Below are 25,653 nucleotides of genomic sequence, written 5' to 3'. Positions count from 1 at the left end.
GGTGCTTGGTTGCGACTCTGTAAGTGCGAGAACCTTAATGCAGTAAAGTGAGATTTCTTCAGAATAGTCACTGCAACTTTGACTGCCATTTTGTAGCTCATCTAACAGTGCCGACTTGCAAAGATTAATCATTTCTGACAAACACGCACCTGCAAGTGGTTTAGATTTGTAGTCTTTCAGGGCTCAACTGTGAAGGTTTTAGCTAAAGGAGAAGGGATAATTGTCAACCGGGGTTGCTCTAAAATGGGTTTGACCTGGAATTTGATTTTTCAATCACAAAGAAGGAATCATTCCTCTGCTCTAGATATGGTCTAATTATTCTTCTGCTGTGTGGTATTTAAAAGAGCAAGCCATTTATTTCTGCTTCAGGCTTAAAATGCTGTTGTTGTACCAAAGCAATGAAGTCATAAAATGGAGCTCTAGAGGAAACTGAAGGGATTACTGTTGAGTCTGTCACTTAGGCTGTCTCTTAGCTGTTTGAGCCTTGTCTGATAATTGTCGATTCATTTCCTGAGTGTCTTTCCAGATTTTTGAATCATCAGGGATAAAAATTTAGAGACTGGTTTGCTTTGTCTTGCTCTTCAATGCAATATATGAGGTACTCAGACCACCTAGAATGATGAATGCTTATTGAAAAGCCAGGACCCACATTTTTCCTCAGCTGCAACTGCAAGTAATATTTGCAGGGAGTGATGCGGTCTAAAGGGAATTTAATTGAAAGAAGGAGGTGTTGTGTATTTTCAAAGTCTACCTTGTCTAGTCCTTAGCTCCTTCACTAGATCGTAACCTCCTTCAGGACATGGATCGTGTCTACCAACTGTATTGTACTGTCTCGAGCACACAGTATAAGCACTCTGCACACAGTAAGCTCTCAATAAAATACCATTGATTGCATTAATAATAATAATGTTGGTATTTGTTAAGTGCTTACTATGTGCAGAGCACTGTTCTAAGCACTGGGGTAGATACAGGGTAATCAGGTTGTCCCACATGAGGCTCACAGTCTTAATCCCTATTTTACAGATGAGGTAACTGAGGCACAGAGAAATTAAGTGACTTGCCCACAGTCGCACAGCTGACAAGCGGTGGAGCTGGGTTTCGAACCCATGACCTCTGACTCCCAAACCCTTGCTCTTTCCACTGAGCCACACTGCATTAAGCAGCATGGCATAGTGGATAGAGTATGGGCCCGGAGTCATAGGGTCATGAGTCCTAATCCTGACTCCGCCACTTACCTGCTGTGTGACCTTGGGCATGTCACTTCATTCTCTGTGCCTCAATTTCCTCATCTGTAAAATAGGGATTGAGACTATGAGCCCCATGTGGGACAGGAGCTCTGTCCAACCTGATTTATGGGTATCCACCCTAGTGCTTAGTACAGTGCCTGGCACCTAGTAAGCACTTAAATGCCAATATCATTATTATTATTATTACAAGCATTTGATAATTACCATTGATTGAAAGTGTTGGTTGAACTGGAATTGTCCCCAGGAAAGTGATTCTGGTTAGCTCATCTTGATATTCCAAACATAGTGTCACCTCTGTTCTTTCTGCCCCTGGATTTGTATCTGATCTAAGGATGTAATAATGTACCAGATGCCCCTATTTCATGAGTTGCCCCATACTTGGTCTTGTTGCCTGCTGAAGCTGTGGCTGTTCCTTGGTTGTGAGGTGAGGACCTGAATGACAGCTGCCTCCATTTACTCTGACCTCAGCTCATCCCAGTCTTCTTTCTGAACCTTGATTAATATGGCTGTTCTCTTGGGCCCTAAGGATGCAGGAGTGGACAGTTTCATTTACCTGGGCCTCTGAGAGGGACTGGATTTTGTTTACTCTGATTATGTCAGGAGCTGTGAGTTCCTAGATACAAGTTTCTGTTTACAAGGAACAGGTACACACATTTGCCTCCCAGCATTTGGAAACAACAACAACAAAAAAAGGCAGTATTCCTAGGTATACCTTGCTTCAATGGGCGAAAGTTCAGGTTTTTCTCCATTTTCTCCCCATTTAATGTATATTGGTCCCAGTTTTTTTGAAATTCTACATGTGCAGCCGAATGCTTCCCACCCTGCTGGAAAAATCAATTCAATCCAAGCTAGATGAGAGCCAGTGAAGTTATCGGTTAAAGGTGCACACTGGGATATGACCAGCCCACAGTATGTTTAACTTATAGGTTATTAGTGATGATAATGACAGTTATAATAATTGTGGTATTTGTTAAGCGCTGTACTAAGCACTGGGGTAGATACAATAAAAGCAGATCAGACAGTCCCTGCCCCTGGATTGTTTTATACTGGTGTTTAGTGCAGTGCTTTGCACTCAATAAGTGCTCAATAAATACCATCGATCGACTGATTGACTTTAGGTTTCGTACCACATGGTTTTCCCCCACCAGTATCTGTCCTCTAGTAAATGTAATTTGGATGAGGAAGAAAATTTTTAGAGACAACTTTTGTAGTCCCCTTTCCCATTGGGTAATAGGCTATTTGTAATTACAAGGAACAAAATTTCTACTAGGAGCTCCTCAAATTCCACTCAGAGATTCTTCAAAACTCTCAGTGCCATCTCTCCTGTTCCTGGTGATTTGTTTACATCTCATAAGTGGTATTTATTGAGCACTTACTGTGTGCAGAGCACTGTACTAAGCACTTGGGAGATTATAATACAACAGAATTGGTGGACAAGTTCCCCGCCCAGTCGAGAGGATTCATTGATCAGTGTGGTTTAAATCAGGGTGCCAATTTTCATTTTGAGTGTGGTGGTGAACTTGGGCTGGTGTTGAGGTGGAAGGGCTTTGAGAATATGTGGCAGAAAGGGGGAGATGGAGGAAGAGAGAGGGAAATGAGGCAAAGAAGGGAGGAAGATGAAGAAAATAGGGGGGAAAGGGGAGAAAGGAGAAGAAGCGAAGTGGTCCTTACCCTCTGCTGTCATGCAGTCTCCTTCTCCTTCCTCTCCTCCACCACCACCGTTGCCACATTTCATTCATTCAGTTGTATTTATTGAGCATATAATGTGTGCACAGCACTGTACTAAGCACTTGGGAGAGTACAATACAACAACATTTGCCAGCCTTAGACAGGCTAGCTAAGTTGGAGCTAGCTCTGGGCTGGGAAGCTGTGCCACAGTTGTGCAGCTAGCAGTGTCTTACCCAGTTCCTGCAGTTGCCCTGTAGCTCAGGCACCTGCCTCATCCCTGAGGAAGCCCTCTGGCTGTTGGGGCTGGGGCTAAGACAGGCTATGACTCCAAAATCTGAGCTCCAGAGTCAAAGGCAAGAGGTGGAGGAGTCTCTGACCTGGCCCCAGTATCCAGTGAGAGGAACCTCACCAGGGCTGAGTCAGAGGCTGTATCCTGCTGACATGAAACAAAAAGTACAACTGACATCTTGGCTCAAATTCTGACCACTTTCTAATCCATCAGTCATATTTCTTGAGCACTTACTATGTGCAGAGCACTGTACTAAGTGCTTGGGAGAGTACAATATAACTCCACTTTCTAGTGAGGAGGGCTAGCTATGACTGCTCAGTCTGCCAAAACATTGTTGGGTCAAATCTAATGACCACTTGGGTGCCTCCTATCTAAAACACAGGTCTACTGACCGGCCTCCAACCTCCAAAATCATCCCCTCATCAGTTTAAACTCCACTCTGCTGCCTAGATCTTCTTTCTTCTAAAACGTATTTTGGCACCCATCACTCCATTAATAACTATGCACTTAATAGGTTTAATAATTCTGCATTTCCCTCCACATCGTAGGCGATGCTGGAAGAAATGTGCCAGGACCTGGATGTGTCTTCTGTAGTCGTTCAGAACTAAAGAGAAGTTGGAAACCTCAATAGATTTTTAGACCTATAGCTTGGTATGGAACTCAGTGCTCACCACACTCTGCCAATTTGTCCAAAGCTATGCTTGTTTTTTTGACTCTGCTTTCCCTCTTTGTCTATCAGGCTCATCGTGGGTGAGTGGGCTGCTTAGGTAGCAGAGTTCAGGGACAATTTTTAAGTTCTTTGTTGTTGATAAAGATATTTGGTTGTTTGTAGGGATGTCTGGGTGTAGCCCCACACCTCACTCCAGTTTTCTTCACATGTATTGTTCACAGTGTCTTGGTATGCAAAGTGATTCATCTTTATTTTCATATTGTCTTAGGTATGTGCACAAGTCATCTACCTATAACTGTTCCTGACCCACCTCCTCAAAGATTATTAATTAAGCACTTACTCTGTGCCAAACCTGTTGAGGTGGAAGAGTTCCTCCCTGAATCAAAATGATATTGATGATGATGATTGTGGTATTTGTTAAGCACTTACTATGTGCCAAGCACTGTTCTAAGCACTGGGGGTAGATCCAAGGTAATCATGTTGTCCCAGATGGGGCTCACAGTCTTAATCCCCATTTTAGGGATGAGGTAACTGAGGCACAGATAAGTGAAGTGACTTGCCCAAAGTCACACAGCAGACATGTGGCAGAGTTGGGATTGTCACTGTAGCTTTCAGATCCACTGGTCAGTCAGTCATATTTATTGAGCAATTACTGTGTGCGGAGCACTGTACTAAGTACTCGGGAGAGTACAATATAACAATATAACAGACACATTCCCTTTACGGATGAGGTAGCTGAGGCACAGAGAAGTGAAGTGACTTGCCCGAGGTCACACAGCAGACATGTGGCAGAGTTGGGATTGTCACTGTAGCTTTCAGATCCCTCATTTTTTTCCCCTAGCATTGTGTCAATAATACTGTTGTTGATGCATATACCAACACTGTGGGAGAACAGTGCCCACTGAAAGAAGCAGCGTGGCTCAGTGGAAAGAGCACGGGCTTTGGAGTCAGAGGTCATGAGTTCGAATCCCAGCTCTGCCACTTGTCAGCTGTGTGACTGTGGGCAAGTCACTTAACTTCTCTGTGCCTCAGTTCCCTCATCTGTAAAATGGGGATTAAGACTGTGAGCCCCACGTGGGACAACCTGATTCCCCTGTGTCTACCCCAGCGCTTAGAACAGTGCTCTGCACATAGTAAGTGCTTAACAAATACCAACATTATTAAAGAATGCAGACCATTTGCTCCTGTCTACAGAGAATTTACAATCTAAGGCAATTTGTAGTGATTGGTTTTCTTTCCTGGCACAGGTAACATCAGAGCCTCTAGAGGAAAAGAAATAAAACGTGGCTCACTGGAAAGAGCACGGGCTTTGGAGTCAGAGGTCATGGGTTCGAACCCTGGCTCTACCACTTGTCAGCTGTGTGACTTTGGGCAAGTCACTTAACTTCTCAGTGCCTCAGTTACCTCATCTGTAAAATGGGGATTAAGACTGTGAGCCCCACGTGGGACAACCTGATTCCCCTGTGTCTACCCCAGCGCTTAGAACAGTGCTCGGCACATAGTAAGCGCTTAACAAATACCAACATTATTATTATTATTATTAAAAAGAGAAATAGCAGACTCGGGTAGAACATGGAGGTAGATCAAAATAGAAGATTGAACAGTTATAACAGGAAAGAATGTAGCATTTCTTTACTGTTTGGTCTTCTGATACTGTTTGGTCTTCTCACTGCTCCAGACCAATGATCTTGAGGGGGAAATTGCCCAAAGTTCCACATGAGGGGGCAACCTGAGGATGTGGGGCAATTGCCTCCATCCTGGCAGTCATGTCCATCATCAGTCATCACCATCAGCATCAATAGCATTTATTGAGCACTTACTGTGTGTAGAGCACTGTACTAACCACTTGAGAAGCAGCATCGCATAGTGGATAGAGCACAGGCCTAGGAGTCAGAAGGCCCTGGGTTCTAATTCTGGCTCTGACACTTGTCTGTTGTGTGGCTTGGGCAAGTCATTTCACTGCTCTGTGCCTCAGTTACCTCATCTGTCAAATGGGGATTGAGACTGTGAGCCCCACATGGGCCAGGGACTATGTCCAACCTATTTGCTTGTATCCACCCCAGTGTTTAGTACAGTGCCTGGCATATAGTAAGCGCTTAACAAATACCACAATTATTATTATTATTACTTGGGAGAGAACAATACAACAGAGTTGGTAAATACGTTCCCTGCCCATAATGAGCTCATTAACTACAAGGAGGACTGGTGGTTGTTTGTGGGCTTCTGCTTATCCTGTGCTCCTGGCTCCTTAGAGCCAGTGATGGGGAAATAGGGGACCTGGGAAGTCCCATGAAGACTTCAGAGTCCCACTGTCTAATGTAACCTTTTGTTCTGTTCAGCCTGTCATTGTATTTGATTGTCCAATATTTGCTAAGATCCAGAGTTAAATGCCTGGGATCGATCTTATCCAGTTCCTAAAAAGATCATTTAAAAGGACAAGCCTGCATTTTAGCATCTTTGTGATTTTTGCACCTAAACTGCAATTTAAGGAGCAAGCTATTATCAGAAAAATAACATTTTGAAAATATTCACTCTAAACAACTTGTCTCACATCACCTGCCATAATAAGTCATAAAACCATGCTATAAAAATGAGTTAATTGACTCCTCGGAGTCAGAGAAAATAATAAATGTGTTCTTAACGTTAGTGTTTCAAGTTTACAGAGGCACATTAGGATTCTGTGTGATTTGGTACACTGTGCAGTATATATGTATTTTAAATGAGCTTGTTTCAAGCCACTAATTCTCTAGATGAATGGAAGTCAGGGATGTTCTCTGCATTCGGAAATTCCACTCACGCATCTTGGTTAATTAGGTGACTGACTTTGAAAGAAAGCCTCCAATTGTGTAGCCTGGATAAACAGCTTTTTAGTCTTTGTTTCACATAGTAAATGGGAGGCCCATGAGAGTTTTATTACAAACCTTCACTGGATTCCAGGGCACCACCAAGCTATTGCCCCATCTCCCTTCTCCCATTCTCATCCTAACTCTCCAACTGGGTTATATTCACCTGCTGCTGTAATTTCCTCTCCTCGAACTCCAAGATTGGGGATTGGAGGTGCAAAATTGGCAGAGGGGCAGGAGTGCAAGGGAGTTCAGCAAAGAAGGTGGAGTTAAGGGTGCAGTGGATTTGTACAAAGAGAGGAGATTGCATAGAGAGTCCAAATGGGACATAGCCAGCCTGGGAGAAGTGGAGGGAGTTAATTAGTCAATCAGTCAGTGGTATTTGTTGAGCGCTTACTGAATGCAGAGCACTGTACCTAAACACTTGGGGGAGTACAATTCAGTAATGGTGGTAAACACGTTTCCTGCCCACAAGATAAAAGGAGGGCAGTCCTAGAGACTTTCATGCTAACAGTGAAAAGATTGGAAATGAGTGACAGTGTGAGGAATATTTTGGTCTAGTCATGGTTTCGATTAAGAGAAAGAGGGAGCAACTACTGCTATACCTATAGCCAGGAAGAGTTCCAATCATTCTAAGAGTCCCAGTTTGTTTTGGCACTTCTTAGAGTTGGGCTGAAGGCCCACAGTGACTGTGTCATGTTACTTCTTCTGGCTCTGCTCTGAACCTCAGGAAGTGGTTTTTGTCATTTTAAATCAAATGAATTTTAAATGGGTTTTAAGGAACTCCCCGAGAACTAACTGGAAACTCTCACCTCTCTAACCATTTGCAACCCTTTCTGTTCCTGCTTTATTTAAACCAAGGTACCCTTGGTCTAGGTGCAGAAACAGCCACGGTGGCTATATCTAGAACTGTCCTTTGTATTTGAAAATGATGCTTTTGATGATGACCTTCTACCCAAATGTGTGAATGTGGCAGAAAAGACCTATAAAGGATCAACAGATCCTCCCGCATTGTTTACAAGTCAAGACTGAGCCTTGTTGTGTTGGTGGGTTTGGTCCACATTGGGCTGCCTCTATTTTCCTCACCCAACTTCTGCCCACCAGACTGTCTGTGGCATCGGTCTCCTAACAGTTAGCCTCTATGGAGACTGTGCTTCAGTCTGTGCTATATTGTGTCTTTGAAATGCTTTTCTGCCTTCTGGGGCTTCCTGTGCCCCCTTTTTGTTCCCCATAAAGCAACTGCTTGGGTTGCCTGCCATCTTTCATTCTCCACGCACATCCCACTCAGCAGAGCTGTATTTTTGTGAACATTACTTTGAGGCTGATGAGCTGAGTGCATTTCAGGGCCTCCTTACTGGTGGTTCTCTTGTTTCTCTATTTGATAATGAGTATGGTAACAAACCCTTAATGAAGCAATGGGCAGGAGAATGGGATGGAGGTTAGGACTAAGGTAGAAATCTGAATGGTGTACATCATTCGGGGTGCCAGGGTGGCATCAGGCATCCTGGGGACAAGCTTAGGATGGGGACAAGCTTATATCCTTCCTGATGAATTGTTACATCTGCACTGCTCAACACATTGAATGTTTGTCAGCTGAGTGTCAGGCTGCCTCAAATGAAATGGTGCCTGAAATATTAAGCTGGAAATTATATCAGTTCCTGCATACTGTGCCTAGGGCAGAGTTGAGAGAACAGAACAGAATTAATAATAATAATGTTGGTATTTGTTAAGCGCTTACTATGTGCCGAGCACTGTTCTAAGCGCTGGGGGAGACACAGGGGAATCAGGTTGTCCCACGTGGGGCTCTCAGTCTCAATCCCCATTTTCCAGATGAGGTCACTGAGGCACCGAGAAGTTAAGTGACTCGCCCAAAGTCACACAGCTGACAAGTGGCAGAGCCGGGGTTCGAACCCATGACCTCTGACTCCAGAGCCCGTGCTCTTTCCGGTGAGCCACGCTGCTTCTCTATAGCAGGGTGACCTTTGAGGAATGTCAGATTCCATGAGAAGAATCTCTGAGACAAGGCCTACCTTTAATGCCACCATCTCTGCAGCCTCTGCCTCCTGCCATTATCCTCTGTTTTACCCTCAGCCGGGCCTTCAAACTTCCTTTTCTGAGCAGTTTTACCAAAAGAAAAAACCCCAAAAAACAAAGCTTCCTTTGCAGAGAAGCTGGGCAGAGATTTGGGAGTAGTGTGTGCACTTTTGCTTGGGTCTAGTTATGAGTTTAATGGCCGTAGCAACCCATCCCAGTGCCAGGAGTCTTGACGCAGGCCCAGACAGCCCCTTCCCGTGCCCTCATAGAGGAGGGGAGTAAATGGGGGTAAACTGTGCCAGGTGCCAGGAAGATTTCCTTGGGTAATGGGGCTCCATATGAGCAGAGCAGCTCGTCAAGGGGGCACTGTCTCTAAGCGCAGCCCCGTTGGTAAGGCCTCAGAGGTGGTCACCTCACTGGTGCCATTGCTGGGCTCCTCTCCTGCACAGATTATCCTAGCACCTTCAAATGGGGCTCAGAAGCTCAGTAGCCCCTAACTGGGGAGGGGTTTTCCCTCCGAATAGGAATCAGTCTGACTAGAGAGGAGAATCAGGGGGAGATTGGGGAGAGAAGAGAGAGGTTGCCCTTCTTTCTCTCTCCCTGAGCACTGCTCATTCCCCTGCAGATGAGGAATGCTTAAGTTCACTAACGAGTGGACAAGGAATGTGTCTGTTTATTGTTGTACTCTCCCAAGCGCTTAGTACAGTGCTCTGCACACAGTAAGCACTCAATAAATATGATTGAATGAATAGCAAGCCAGCATCCAGACATCAGGTGTAATATTGAAATGGTCTCTTTAGCATTAGGATGGGAAGATTCATTTGACCTAAAAGATTCTCACCATGAGGAATCAAGTTGGACCTGCAGTGGGAGAGATCCAGTGAGAGCGCTCTTGGGAATCCAGTAGAGAAACAGACCAGCCCTGTAATATTTCATCAGGTGACCAACAGGGAAAGAGGAGTGCAGTCTTGGCCACCTGCCCAAGTCAGAAGAGTGTTAAGAGGGAGAGAAAATTAGGGAGGCGTGGAGACTCCCAGAAGTTGGAATGCTTTTTTCCTGAATCCTAGCCAGGCGGGTCTGGGGCCGTGACATGTGCCAGTCAGGGCTGCCATGGATGCAAGATTACTTATGAACAGTCCCAGCTTGAAGTTTTTGTTTCTGTTTTGTTTCATTTTCACGAAGTCCCTCAGCCTCAAGGTGGTAGTGCCCAATCAGAAGTGACCCCTTGGGGTAAACCTAGGTCCCTCACTATTGAAGGCCCAGGTGGGCATCTTGCTCAGTCAGTCAATCATACTTATTGAGTGTTTACTGTGTGTAGAGCACTGGACTAAGCACAGGGAGAGGAAAATATAAGAGACTCGTCAATGTGTTCCCTAGTCACGAGAAGCATCCAACTCACCCCACAACTCCCCAGTGAAGATCAGTTAGAGGCGCTGGAGGGTGACCAAGGTAACTGCAGTCAGCCTGACACATTTGGGCTGCTAAAGACTAGTAGCAGTGACATCCCAGATGGGGAGAAAAGAGCAAGGACCAACGTGGCAATGGGACCATATAGAGCAGCCTAGCACTCCGTGGGGAGTGGCCAAACCAGAGCTATTTGGCCAGGAAATGAGTTAGTGGCTCAGATCTCCAACATGACCCTTCTCCCTGTCACGTTCAGCCTGGCTCCAGGAATGTCGGACAACCTTCAGGTGGTCTGCAACCAAATTTGTTGTGCTGATTTGGGTAGCTCTAAAACATCACCTGGCCAAAAGCTTTCTTCTTAGACTACTAGTCAAATACCAGTTGGGGCATACAACCGAGTTACGTTTCCATGATACATTTGCTGCTACCAGATCCAGGGCAGTTGCCCTTAATTATTTCCATCTCAGAGGAATGCGGTGTATGATGCTTCAGACTGGCTGTTAATTGAAATGAATGATTAGTTTAACATGTACTCCTGAAGACATTTCTGGAAAGACTCATTTGAAAAGTGAAATTACTGCTTAGTCTGCTCTGCTAATGTAGTGCAACTCTAATGTGACAATTGAGATTTTTATATAATGCAATCTAAGAGGACATTACAGTTCATTTTGGGTAATGCTCTAAATTGGCCTGGAGGTAGCAAAGTTGATCTTTCGCCAGGAGATGCCTTTTTTTTCAAAATGAGAGATCAAATTTGCTTTTCTAAGAGCATGAGAATATGGAATCTAAGGGGGAAGACATCACCCACTGCATCCCAAGAGGCTTCATTTAGGAGTTCCTCATTCCAGTAAGGGAGGAAATGAGACTGTTGTCAACCAGAAGGAAATTGTCCCAAGAGACTGGGGGATCAGAGACACTTTGGCTGTATTAAGCAGAACAGAGCAGTGGAGCTGAGAGCGACCAAGAGAGAAGCTAGAAGTAGAGCCTGCTTTACTAAAGAGAGCCCACTACAATGAGAAAAGTAAACAGAACAAATTGGACCTGAAATTACGAGTACCAACCACACCAACCACTGCCAGCTTGCTTTACAGAATTTGCCACAAAGAGGACGTCGGCAGAGTTCCTTGGGGACAGACATCTTTTCTTGGTAGAATGCACTTTTTGCCTTTAGTAGATTAGCAATTTAGAGATGAAGCAGTTGCAGGAATTGGGTTTGAACAAGCAGGAATGCCTGGATTCCTGTGGACACTGTGGGGAGGGAATGTGCCTGTTAACTCTGATGCATTGTCCTTCAAGCCTGACATTTTCGGTGCTCTGCCCATAGTAAGTGCTCAATAAATATCATTGATAATGATGATGAAGAAAAGATCTTAATGCATTTTCAGCCTGGTCCTACCCAGCTGCCCTCAAAGAAGAAAGCTGAGTTTCTATAGCTTTATAAAACACGATATTACTGGGCCAGACCAATGACCCATCCAGCCCAGTCTATACAGTTGTCCTTCATACTCACTCACAGCAAAATGCACTTGTGTGTATCATGACTGAAAAGGTCAATATTGGAACCACACAGTGCACCCTAAAAGGCTGCCCCTTATTGTGTTGTCATGTTTAATCCAGTCAGTATTCTGCCCCTAACAGTAGCACAAGGGTAATTGGAGGAATCACATGATGGATGACTTCCTGAACATTAGTCTTCGTACCCTGCATGACTTAGTAGACTTCGATCGTGTCCCCTCTCAAGCCTGCAGTTTTCCAGATTCAAGTCTTAGTGGTTTTTTTCAGCTTAGCCTCCTCAGGAAGCTTCGCTCTTCGCCTAATCATCTTGCTTGCCCTTCTCTGTACCTTCTCCAGCTCTGTTTTGCCCTTCTTAAGATACGGTGATCAGAACTGCACGTTACTCAGATGAGAATGCAATGGTTTTATATAGAAGTAGAAGCAGCATGGCCTAGTGGCAAGAGCATGGGCTTGGGAGTCAGAGGTCGTGGCTTCTAATCCCATCTCCACCACTCTGCTGTGTGACTTTGGGCTAGTCACTTGGCTTCTCTGTACCTCAGTTACCTCATCTGTAAAATGGGGATTGAGACTGTGAGCCCTACGTGGGACAACCTGATAACCTTGTATCTACCCCAGAACGTAGAACAGTGCTTGGCACGTAGTAAGCACTTAACAAATGCCATAATTATTCATCATCATTATTCTTATTATTATTATTATTATTATTAAGTAAAACTGTGCCTTTTGCTTCCTCTAGCCCCAGCCCGGTGATGCTCAGCATTTGCTTGGCCTTTTTGGCTGCTGCTGCACACTGGACTGATGATCGATAAGAACAGTCAACATTGAATCCGAGATCCCTTTCCTGTGTCGAAACTGATAGCACCGAGTCCAACATGGCCTAGTGGATAGAGCACGGGTCTGGGAGTCAGAAGGTCATGGGTTTTATTCCTGGCTCTGCCACATGTCTGCTGTGTGACCTTGGGAAAGTCCCTTCTTCTCTGTACCTTAGTTACCTCATTAGTAAAAAATGGGGATTATGAGTGTGAGCCCAATGTGGGACAGGGGCTGTGTCCAACTTGCTTAACTTGTACTTCCCCAGTGCTTAGAATGGTGGTGTCTAACAAGTACTATAATAATAATTATTATCATTATTCAGTTGTAACGTGTATTATTTTTCCCTAAGTGCATTACCTAGTGAAGTTCACCTGCTATTTTTTGTTCCACTCACTCAGCTTTATGAGCTCTCTCTGCAGTTTATCCCCATCTTCATAGCATTTCACCAGCCAGATGAGCAGTGTGTCATGGGCAAACTTGGGTATTTCACTCATTTATGAGAGGAATATTTCTCCTCTGCATGAGGGAGGCCATGTTGCTGCTTCTCTGGCTGTGAGTTTGAAAGGCCAGTCTGTGACTGAATGCATTCAGTCACCTCAAAACTGATTGGAGGGATCATCCTTTATGAACGTCCGATTTTAAAAATCAAAATGGGATATTTGCAATGGGCAAAAAATGTAATGATTTTGGCTATGCACTTTGATAAAACTTTGGACTCTTGGAACACTGAGCATTTATTACAGACTGACCCCTTACCTATAATCAAACTCAAATAACAAAAAAGGTGGTTTGACGAAGAGCTGCAGTTCAGTCACTGATTTGCCTCACATCTGGGTTCTAATTCATTCAATTGTATTAATTGAGTGCTTACTGTGTGCAGAGCACTGTACTAAGCGCTTGGAATGTACACAGCTCTTCTACTTGTCTGCTGTCTGACCTTGAGCAAATCACTGAACTTCCTTGGGCCTCAGTTACCTCATCTGTAAAATGGGGATTAAGACTGTGAGCACCATGTGGGACATGGACTTTGTCCAACCTGATTAGCTTGTATCTGCCCCGGCATATAATACACTGCCTATCACAAAGTAAGCACTTAACAAATACCATAAAACCAATCTTGCTCTCATCTTAAGGACAAGAAAAATCTCATCACCATCCTCTCTTGGAATTGTTTTGTGTTCTCTCTCTCTCTCTCTCCCTATTTTTCACTAAGTACAACATAATAGGCAACCATGATTTATACCCAAAGCCACACTAGAAGCAAAATAATTTTTTAAGTAATTGCAGAGATGCCTAGAGTTTGTAAATTAAGCTACCAATTTACTCATCTGGTCATTAAACTGCAAGAAGTTCAACTGTTCAAGGTTATTACACTTTTATGACTTTCCAAGTAGAATATTCAACAAGGTACTAAATTGAAGAAAATAAGGGTTTGAAGGACAAAGAATAGTCACTTTCATTCAGTCATATTTATTGAGTACTTACTGTGTGCAGAGCACTGTACTAAGCACTTGGGAGAGTACAACAATAACCAGATCCGTTCCCTGCTCACACGAGCTTAGTCTAGAGTGGGGAAACAGACATTCATATAAAATAACAGATATGTACATAAGTGCTGGCAGGGCTGGGAGGGGGAAGAACAAAGGGAGTAAGTCAGAGTGACACAGAAGGGAGTGGGAGAAGAGGGAAAGGGGGGCTTACTCATGGAAGGCCTCTTGGAGGAGATGTGCCCTCAATAAGGCTTTGAAGCAGGGGAGAGTGATTGTCCATTGGATTTGAGGAGGGAGGGCGTTCCAGGTCAGAGCAGGACATGGGCGAGGGGTCGGTGGTGAGATAGATGAGATTGAGGCACAGTGAGTCACGAATCTATATATAATAATTCAATCTAAAGCATATGTAGAGCATTTTCTCCTTTTCAGAATGAAATGATGGGATGGGACTCTGATTGCAATCAGAGCAAAGAGTTCAGGGACAGAGGATTAATGTGACTGTACTTTTTATACCGATCTTCCCAGAGAAGAGGGTAGGTAAGTGGAGTCAGTGAATGTGGACTGTACAGAAAGATTATTCAGTTCACCCCTTTTGGTCAGTTGTCTCAGTTGGCTATTCACACTGCCCACTTCACGGGCTTATTGCCAGCCAGGTATTTTTCTATGTCGTGGACCAGGTTTAACCTGTTGCATCATTTATTGATAATACTTGATGACAAAGTGCCTCCATCTCACTCCTTCAACCACTCTCAGGGGATAACTGAGGCTGAGATTCCTCGGTATTTTGGGAATACATAGCTTCTGGCCACCTCTTCTAAAACAGAGAAAAGCAGCGTGGTGGCATCCGGTGCCTTTCTGCAGTATATTAGCGAACATGACATTAAACCTGCTCAGAGACCACCTGAGGGAATGTGCAGTGAAATGCCATGCAGATGAAGGAAATTAGCTGGAGGAACTCAGAAAGCTGATTGAGAGGGACAAAATAGTGGCAGATGAGGCTCACTGTTAGCAAGCGCAAGGGAGTGCAGCTAGGAAAAAATAATCCAAATTACAACTCAATGATAATAGGCTTGGGGTGGCCAGGTACAACTCAGGAAAGAGATCTCGGAGCCTTAGTTAGTTAACTCTTCTTTTCAAACATTTGTTTAATATTTAACAAGCAGGAAGGCCAGCCTAATGCTTGACATTGTCAGAAAGGGGATAGGAAGAAAAGAAAAACACAAGGTACATTTCTGCCACTGCTTAGAGCCATGGTTCCCCCACATCTGAAATGTCATATGCAATTCTGGTCACCACATCTTAGGAAGGACAAAATAGAACTGGCAAAGGGTCAGAGAAAGGCAACCAAAATGATGGGGTGGCTAGAGAATCTTCCCTAGGAGGTGTCAATTGAAAGAATTAGGATTATTTTGTCTAAAAAGACACAGGCTGAGATGTGACGTGATTGAAATCCACAAAATCATAAAGGGTGTGGACATAACAAAACAATTATTGTTCATCACCTTTCACATCACCAAGATGAAGGGCTAGGAGGGAGTCTGGAGGTACTAGGTTCAAAACAAACAAAAGGAAACTCTTTTCATCTAGTGGGTGATAAGCATATGGAAATCACTATCATAGGGTGTTGGTCAGGCAGAAAATGTCAATAGATTCAAAAAAGGGTTTGGATAAATCTATAGGTGAGCAATCCATAATGGAGTCCTACTTAGGATTTTAAAGGGGAAAAGTAGAGATGTTAGATGGTACATCTCTAGCCATAAAGGTGGATGTCTGTGAGAAAGGGTACATAAGTATCCTGGAAGCCCTGTCTAAGAGAGGATACTGGCCTGAATAGGTCATGGGTCTGCCCCAACATGGCATTGCTTAGGCTATTAGGCTCTTATGGCCTTTACTGGGTGGAGTGGGTTAGTGCAACTGACACCCCCGTTACTGGATAAATTGACTGCAAGGAACTGATATAAGGTATACTTATCAACTAAATGCTATTTGGTAGAGTTTTGTTGAAATCAAGTTGGCATTCACGGGCAGATCTGAATTTTCTTTTGGGCCAAATAAAGCAGACAGAATCTAATTTTAAATTGCTGTAATCTAACAATTATCATAGGAAAATACCACTCTACTGTCCTTGGGGAATCCCCAAATTCTGTTCTGTTTGTCCCCTGACATAATCCCAGGGACCTCCCAGGCAGGGAAAACAGGAATCCTTACTGGACTGAGCCACTCTGATAAATAATTGTGATACTTGTTAAGGGCTTACTCTGTGCTAGGCATAATCTTAACCCAGGCCCTGTCCCAGCTGGGGCTCATAGTCTAAAAGGTTGAGAGCACAAGTCCCTAGCTAGCTGGAGGGAAGACTCAGGACTCTCTATTTGGCTACAATCCCAAGTCATTCTGAGGCAAAAAGTTTCTATCTGAATAACTCTCAGAAGAGCGCCCTGTCATAGGTATCACTGAACTAACCCAAGAAATCAGTTCAGCTGTGAGGTATAGTTTTTTCATTTTTTATGGGTTCACAAAAACTTCTCAGGTCCTACTGAAATATCACTCATGAAAGGAGCATTACCTTATAGAGACTTTAAAATGATTCTGCCTTTTTGTTCTTTAGCCTTTGATATTATCTGGTGCTCTGGGTTTGTGTCTGTGACAATTATCCATAAAATTAATTCTCCCTTCAGGCTCGCATTACAGATTTCAGTGTTTCTAGAAATTCTTTATAGGGGTCACTGCGTCGGGCACTTTCAGCAGTGGACCTCTGAAGACATAATTGTGAGGTAACAAAAATTGTAGAAATGACTGCAAAATCTTGGGAAATAAATGTGCAAGGTCTTAGTTCATCGTCAGTTGCAATTGAGAAATCTAGAGCCATATTGACCCTGGCAGAATGAGCATGTAGTTTATTTTCCAAGTCCCAAATTCTGGGGAGATTCAAAAGCCTGAAGGTTTGATGAGGCAAATCAGTTTATGAAATAACCAGTCTCCTACTGGGCCTCACTGCATCTTGATCTGTCATTCAACCCAGTGGGGCCAAATTGAAGCTTCCTACAATTGTAGTAAGTGCTTGGGAGAGTACAATGTAACCGAATTGGTAGACATGTTCAAAGCCCCCTTCAAAGCCTTATTGAAGGCACATCTCCTCCAAGAGACCTTACCCTGACTAAGCCCCCCTTTTCTTTTCTCCCACTCCCTTCCTCATAGCCCTGACTTGCTCCCTTTGTTCTTTCCCGGCTCCCAGCCCCACAGCACTTAGGTACGTATCTGTAATTTATTTATATTAACATCTGTCCCCCCGACTCCAGACTGTAAGCTCGTGGGCAGAGAATGTGTCTTTATTGTTGTACTCTCCTAAATGCTCAGTACAGTGCTCTGCACACAGTAAGTGCTCAAGAAATACGATTGAATGAATGAACAAGGTCCCTGCCCAGAAGTACCTTACGGTCTATAGAGAGGGAGACAGACGTTAAACTAAATTATAGATATGTACATAAGTGCTGTGGGGCTGAGAGTGGGGCGAATAAAGTGTACAAAGCTTTATAAGAGGAAGTGTAAATTGAGAAGAAAGAGAGACCCAGAACAAATTAGATTCATATGATAAAATACACGACTACCTCCTCAGGTAATGTTGGAATCCCTCTTGTTTCTTTTTTCAAAATGGCTGGTAAGAACTCAAAGTTGCTTGAAAAATAAGCTTTTAGTCCTCTGGCATTTTTGCTCTCCTGAGTCTCTTAATCTGGCTGCCTTAGTAACGCAACACCAAGGTTAACAGAAACTCCTTGGGGTTTAGAAAAAGGGTCTCTGCCAGACAGGAAGGAGACTAGGAGGAGGTAAAGGTCAGACCTTCATTTCAGTGAGGAATCTCAAGAAACGTGGGGAGATGATTCAAAACCAGACTTTTGTGTCACACGCAGAGACAGAGCTAGTGTGATGACAGTTCAAACGGGAGCAGAGTCATCTATTTTAAATGCTAATTAAATAGAGGGGAAGGAAAGAAAAATAAAATGAGCTCTGATACACTACCTTCTCAGTGGGGAATATAAATGTCACCTTTCAAACCCAAACAAGTTTGGGGAATTTTCCAATTTCTGGGAAATTTTTTTTTATTAAAGTTTCATTATAGTACTGCATTTATATTGAACCATTAGGATTCCTGTACCTATCCCTGTTACATTTTAATGTCTGTCTCCCCCTCTAGACTGAAAGGAACTTGTGGGCTGGGAACATGCCTACCATCTCTGTTCCATTCTCCCAAGTGTTTAGAGAATCAGCGTGGCCTAGTGGCAAGAGCATGGCCTTGGGAGTCAGAGGTTGTGGATTCTAATTCTGGCTCTACCACTTGTCTTCTCTGTGACCATGGGCAAGTCACTTAACCTCTCTGTGCCTCAGTTACCTCATCTGTAAAATGGGGATTAAGACTGAGAGCCCTGTGTGGGGCAATCTGATTACCTTATATCTACCCCAGCACTTAGAACAGTGCTTGGCACATAGTGAGTGCTTAAATACTATAATAATTATCATTAGTAGTAGTAGTAGTAATACAGTGTTCTGCCTACACTAAATGCTCAATATATACCATTAATTGATTTCCTAATTTGGGCCTTGGATTCACCATAAGCTTTAGGGCTCTGGACTCGGTTTTAGTTACTGATTTCTTTCTGCCAAAGATGCTTGGTTTGCACAACTGCAAGATGAGACTTAGCAACAGGGATGCAACCTTTTCTTTTTAAAGGGTGGAGATGAAGTTGAAGTGAAGTCGCTAGAGAGTAAGCTCCCTGCGGGAAGGATTCGTGTCTACCAACTCTTTAGTATTGGACTCTCTAAACCGCTTAGTACAGTGCTCTGCGCTCAATAAATAGCACTGATGGAAGCTTTGAGAAACACAGTTTTGAGAGGGCATGGCTTTCCAGGCCAGAAGTCCCTCCCCCATAAGTGCTTAGCACGGTGCTCTGCTCACAGTAAGCACTCAATAAATATGACTGAATGAATCTCTTGCTGGTTCTGGGACTGGCTGGTAGTGGGGAGGAGAAGGAAGCCAAAATAATTCTAGCCAGAGCTGGAATTGAGAGAGACCAGGGGGAACAAGGGGACAATCATCATCCACTCCTCAGCATCAGTTTTATTTTGTGACAGTAGGCACAAATGTGGCTGCTTCTATAACTCTACTAAACAATAAAACATTTCCCTGATTTTTCTCTCATGCTTAGCAAAACAAAGTGAATTATAAATACAAAGTAATTAGATGCATAATTCTTTTTAGGTTCTTTTTCACACAAATGTCAGTTTCCTAAGAAAATATAATCGTGATTCTACTTGGTAAAAACACATCTCTTTATGCAACTCCTCATCAGTTTTTTACTTTCCATTTGTAGCAATGAGAACACTTCAAAGGGATACTGAGGCATAAAGTGTATCCAAGCTAAATATAGACACTGCCCTCCCAGTTTTCTCCACTCTTACAGTAGGCAAATGTAAAGTGGTTCATTCCTTAGCACCAGTGCTACAGTTCTACTGTCCTACTTATCCTAGTCAATGCTCGCCATCAGCTCAATCCATATTAACAGTATTCCAATGGTTAAATTTCATTACAATTATATTTCCCTAAATCTCAACAAGATCCAAATCACTGCTTGATTTTTAGAGTTGCCAAAGTAGCTTCAATTTTCTAGTTCAGAGAATGCACCCTATGTGACCCTTGTCTCCACAGAGATCAGGTGATGGGGTGATATGATTCAACTACTGGCTCCTCTGAAGCATCACCCTGAGACAGTGAAGAGAATTAATTAAGGGTAAAAACTGCCCTTAGGGGTCCTCTCTGCCCTGTGTGGAAATCAAAATACTCCATGCTTGGGCAAGATACAAATTTGACTTCAGTTTCCTATTCAGTCCCTCAGGAAGGGAAGGTTTGATAACTGAACCCTCCTTGTGCTTACTGAGAAGATGCCTGATGGTCAGAATTGCAAAGAGGTTTAGGGTACTATTTAGTCTACCAAAATGGACACTTCCAGTGGGCTCCAGTCCAACTTGCAGTGTTGGCCACCATGTTCCACAGCTTGGGATGGACATGAATCAGCCCCACTAGATTGTGGGATCTGGAGTGGCTCCAAACCATTTGGGGGCCTGGGGAGGGGTGGGGCATTAATCCAGTCTAAAGCTCCCTGGCTCTTATTTGTGCATGCAGCTGGCTTGCATTCCAGACAGTACCTTCCGCTCTGAGCATAAAAGGCTGTTTGTCTTGGACAGAACCACATTTGCTTTCTGCTAAATCAGTAATTCATCTTCAGGTGAGAGTGTGTGGAGTCACTCCATCGATGCTAGCCTTGAGGCCAACTAGGTGGCAAATAAACCTTCCGGAACCTATCTGTGAGAACAGATCTGAATGTTGGGGACCACTGTTGGTGGGGGAGACCTTAATTTCTCTCTCCTGCCACTCCCCCTCTTGTATCTTCCACAAATTCTCTTTTTCTTTTTTCCTCTGGCTCTCTCTTTCATCTTCCCTCTCCCTCTCCTCCTTTCTGTCCCCTGCCTTCCTTCCTGTTTGAGTCAGGGTTTTGCCTCAGTTGCCCACCACTATTCGCTGATGCTTGCTGTCACTGCTGCTCCAACTGTTCAGACCACTGCCGCTTGCTCCTCCTCCTCCGGCTGCCACTGCCTGCTACTCACTCCTGAATCTTCCCCTTCAGTCCTCACGAGAGAGTGTCTGTCTGGCAGCGTAGCCTGCTTCACATATAGCAGCAATATTTACCTTTCTGAAGACACTTGAAGCTAGACCCCATGATGAAGTGTTCCAGAGATGCCCCGAGATCTCTGATAAGCTGTCAGGTCCCTGAACCTGGAAGAGGAGATCACAAAAGCTAAAGGGAGGAAAATAATGCTATCACCCCCGAAGTCTGAAGCTTGTGGAGGCTATCACTTCCATCGCCCCCACAGAGTGGGTCCCTATGTTACCATAGACTATGACTGTCCCGTGTATTGAATGGGAAGTTTGAAGACGTTGAATCCAGCTGTCTTTGGGACGTGTACAGCTGAAGGCTTTTAACTTACTAGTCTCCTTTAATTTCACCAATGACCTCTTTCTTGCCACATCCGATGACTACTATCTTAATCCTCCTTGTCTTTTCTTCTGTTTTCGACACTGAGGACCACCCCCTTCTCCTGGAAACATTATCCAACCTCGGCTTCACTGACATTGTTCCCTCCTGGTCCTCTTCCTATCTCTATGGCTCCTCCTCTACCTCCCACCCTCTAACGCTGGGGGTGCCTCAAGGCTTAGTTCTGGGTGCCCTTCTATTTTCCATTTACACCCACTCCCTTGGAGAACTCATTCACTTTCACAACTTCAGTGGCCATCACTACACGGATGATTCCCAAATCTACCTTTCCAGCCCAGATCTCTTTCCTTCTCTGCAGTTTTGCATTCCTCCTGCCTTCAGGACATCTTTACTTGGATTTCCCACCTACAGCTCAAACATAACATGCCCAAAACAGAACTTCTCATCTTCCCACCAAAACCCTGCCTCCCCAACTTTTCTGTCACTGTAGGCAGCACCACCATCCACCCTGCCTCCCAAGCCCAGAACCTTAACATTATCATCTATTCATCTCTCTCCCCATTCATATCTGATGGTCCACCACTCTCCCCTCCTTAAATCACAATTTGAAGAGGGCTTCCCAGACCAGGTCCTTTAATCTCTCTTATCCAGCTTCCCATCTGCTTCAACTATGTACTTGCCCGTGTACCCCTTAAGCACTTTGATACTCAACCCCACCCCTCAATACTTATGCAAATATTCTTATGCTCTAATATGCCCCCGCCCCTAATCTGTTTCACTATCTGTCTCCCCCTGTAGACTGTAAGCTCCTTGTGGATGGGGATTGTGTCTACCAATGCTATTTTATTATACTTTCCCAAGCACTTAGAACATTGCTCAGTAAATACCAGTGATTGATTGATTAATAGTCCATGTTCAGAGCTTCACTTTTTGTGGAGATGAAACAGAGTGTCCCTAGTTCTGAGTTGGAGAAGCTACCACCTGACTTCCAAAGTCCTCATCTTTGAAGTCCTCTTTTTGAAGTTGTCTTGCCAGAAAACCAGACTCCTGAATTTCACAGAATCATTCTAAAGCCTCTATACAGCACCTGTTTATGAAAAGAAAAGATCTTTGTAACCATTAATTTAAAAATCAATGGCATTTATTGAGCACCTACCGAGTGCAGAGACACAAGACACATGTCCCTGCCTTTGAGGAGCTTAAAATCTAATGGGGGAATCTCCTTAAAGATGGCTGCCAAATGGCTTCTGTCAAGGATAGCTGAATCACTGCCCAAATCAAAGATGGCAGCAGGACAGCAGGGATTGGTTAGCAAGGCATAAATCAGGATCTCAGAGTTAAGCTACCAAGGACACCTAGCCACAGGGTAACTGAGGGTATAGCAGCGGTGAAAAAACGCTATCCCACAAAATGTTGTGTATGAAATTGTGTTATGTTGCATGTGCACACAGTCTGATGTGATGATATCATGAGAAACAGTGAGTGTGCCCTTTAAGCTCCACCTCAGGGTGGAAATGAAGTGAGGGAACTGGAAAATGCTGTGGAGGAAAAACAGGCAGGATTTAGCATTCATTCAGTCGTATTTATTGAGCACTTACTGTGTGTAAACCACTGTACTAAGCATCTGGGAGAGTACAATATAACAACAAATAGACACATTCCTAGAGAACCAGAGTGGCTTAGTGAAAAGAGCATGGGCTTGGGAGTCAGAGGTTGTGGGTTCTAATCCTGACTCTGCCACTTATCAGCTGTGTGACTTTGGGCAATTCACTTAACTTCTCTGTGCCTCAGTTACATCATCTGTAAAATGGGGATTAAGACTGTGAGCCCTACGTGGGGCAACCTGATTATCTTGTATCTACCCCAGTGCTTAGAACAGTGCTTGGTGTGTAGTACGCGCTTAACAAATACCATCTTTATTATTATTCCTAAACCATGACGAGCTCACAGTTGATCATCATTATCAGTGGTTTTAATTAGAGCACTTACTCTGTGCAGAGCACTTGGGAGAGTACAATACAACAGAGTTGGCAGACACATTCCAGTCAGTTGACTGTGAGATTTGATTCTGTCGTTCAGTAGATAAACTTCACTTTGGTTGGTCAAACTGTTCTCAGTGTCTCCCAGGTTTGTCCAACAACTGGACCTTCAAGGCTCTGTGTCCACCTACATGTTGACCACTTAGCCCTTAAGACTGGTCTAATGGAAAGAGCACGGACCTGGGAGTCAGGGGCCGTGGGTTCTAATTCTGGCTCCGATGATGGTATTTGTTAAGTGCTTGTTATGTGCCAAGCACTGTTCTAAACACTGGGGTAGATCCAAGATAATCGGGTTGTCCCACGTGGGGCTCACAGTCTTAATCTATCTGCCGTGTGACCTTGGGCCAGTCAGTTAACTTCTCTGTACCCCACTTCCCTCATCTGTAAAATGGGGATCAAGACTGTGAGCCCCATGTGAGTCAGGGACTGTGTCCAACCCAATTATCTTGTGTCTACCCCAGGGCTTAGAACAGTGTTTGGCACACGGTAAGCACTTCATAAACACCACAGTTATTAGCATTATTATTTTCAAACCTCAACTATATTAAGATTCATTAGCCACCACCCGTGTTCAGCTCCAGAAATGTGTTTCTGAATCATAGCTCCACAACCAAGTTGAATGGTGGACGAGCTGCTTCAGACTTGATGATGTTATTCGAGTCTTCTGAGACTAACCCTGAATTTCTCATCTACACAAAGTGATACATGAGGCAATTAGTGCTTTTTAGCTTATGTGATATATCTTTTACTATTTTTAACTCACACAGATTGCTTTGGTTATTATTAAGTGGTCTAATTTGAATGCTAATGGCTGTGTGCTAAAGGAAATCGAACACAATATGATGAAACATTAATGAGAACCTAGCATTAAGTCTCATTTGCAAAGTAGAGACTGACTAGGCTCGGGCAATACATTATTATCTTCTCTACTATTGCCATGGATTGAGACAACTTGAAGCAAACAAAGTTTAAGAAATTTGAGTCCCTCTCTGTCTAAACATAGCCAGACCCCAACCCAAACAATTCCTGGCCTCAGGGGAAGGGAGGCCATTTTACTTTGTTACTCTGGTTTTGCCCTTTTAAATTTGGCTGGCTCCAATTCATCACTAATAATTGTGGTATTGGCTAAGTGCTAACTATGTGCCGAGCACTGAGGGTATGGACTCAAGTGCATGGGTGACTCAGGAGGGAGGGAAAATTGGACAGGGCACATGAAAAATTGGAAATGAAAATTGGACACATGAAAAAAAGCCAGACATGGACACAATTAAAAATAAATGTTAAGCAAAGTGTCAGGATTATTATTAATGCTATGGCTGCCTTGTGCAATCAGATAATAATGGGTTCGAATCCTGGCTCGGCCACTTGCCAGCTGTGTGACTGTGGGCAAGTCACTTCACTTCTCGGTGCCTCAGTTACCTCATCTGTAAAATGGGGATGAAGACTGTGAGCCCCACGTGGGACAACCTGATTCCCCTGTGTCTACCCCAGCGCTTAGAACAGTGCTCGGCACATAGTAAGCGCTTAACAAATACCAACATTATTATTATTATTATAATAAGCTACAATTGGGAAAATGTTTCTGATTCCCTAGATTCTGGGTATAAAAAAAAATTATATAATGTTGGTATTTTTTAAGCGCTTACGATGTGCAGGGCACTGTTCTAAGCGCTGGGATAGATACAGGGTAATCAGGTTGTCCCATGTGAGGCTCACAGTCTTCATCCCCATTTTACAGATGAGGTAACTGAGGCACAGAGAAGTGAAGTGACTTGCCCACAGTCACACAGCTGACAAGTGTCAGATCCGGGATTCAAACCCATGACCTCTGACTCCCAAGCCTCTTTCCACTGAGCCACGCTGCTTCTCTAATCATTCTAATCCCAGCTCTGCCATTTATCTGTGGTGTGACCTTGGTCAAGTCACTTCACTTCCTCTGTGCCTCAGTTACCTCATCTTTAAAATGGAGATTAAGGCTGGGAGCCCCATATAGGACATGGACTGTGTCTAACTTGATTAACCCCAGGGCTTAGTACAGTACCTGGTACATAGCAAGTGCTTAACACACACCATAAGAAAAAAAGTCCGGCACCTGTCGGCAGGAGCGAGGGCAATCTGATACAGTTAGGACCAGACCCACCAACTTCTATGGAATGGGGCCTTCCAACCGTCTCCCCTTGGGCTCAAAGGGAGAAGGTTAGAAAGCATTCCTGTAGCATCTGACAGGCCCAGTTAACTCGATAGGACAGAGTAACTAGCTCACTGTTTTGGAGGTGCAATAACTGACCCAGGCCCAGAGACACAGCATGACCTAATGGATAGAGCTCAGGCCTGGGAGTCAGAAGAACCTGGGCTCTAATCCCTGCTCTGCCACTTGCCTGCTGTGTGACCTTGGACAAATCACTTAACTTCTCTGTGCCTCAGTTACCTCATCTGTAAAACGGTGATTAAAACTTTGAGCTCTGTGTGGGGTAGGGACTGTGTCCAACTTGATTAATTTGTATCTACCCCAGCCCTTAGTACAGTACCTGGCACATAGTAAGCACGCAACAAATACCGTATTAAAAAACCCAAAAAGGTCCCCATTGAGAGTTGCGA

The 25,653-nt window shown here is 44.0% G+C and overlaps 1 protein-coding gene across 2 annotated transcripts in view; it reads left to right on the top strand.

Annotated features, from left to right (window-relative positions):
* VAT1L (vesicle amine transport 1 like) overlaps positions 1 to 25,653 on the top strand; it is a 91,861-nt gene that overhangs the window by 58,062 nt on the left and 8,146 nt on the right. The window contains exon 8 of one of the 2 annotated variants that reach the window (XM_039910487.1): positions 12,407 to 12,580. The exons of the other annotated variant lie outside the window; for it this stretch is intronic. Coding sequence (XP_039766421.1) covers positions 12,407 to 12,469 — 63 coding nt within the window. The 3' untranslated portion in view covers positions 12,470 to 12,580. Of the gene's footprint in view, positions 1 to 12,406; positions 12,581 to 25,653 lie in introns of those variants that run through there. 2 annotated transcript variants of the gene reach the window in all.

This window comes from Ornithorhynchus anatinus, chromosome X2 (assembly GCF_004115215.2).
Source record: "Ornithorhynchus anatinus isolate Pmale09 chromosome X2, mOrnAna1.pri.v4, whole genome shotgun sequence".
Lineage (NCBI taxonomy): Eukaryota > Metazoa > Chordata > Mammalia > Monotremata > Ornithorhynchidae > Ornithorhynchus > Ornithorhynchus anatinus.
Note: the sequence above shows the minus strand (reverse complement) of the source record. Positions and strands in the feature narration are given on the sequence as shown.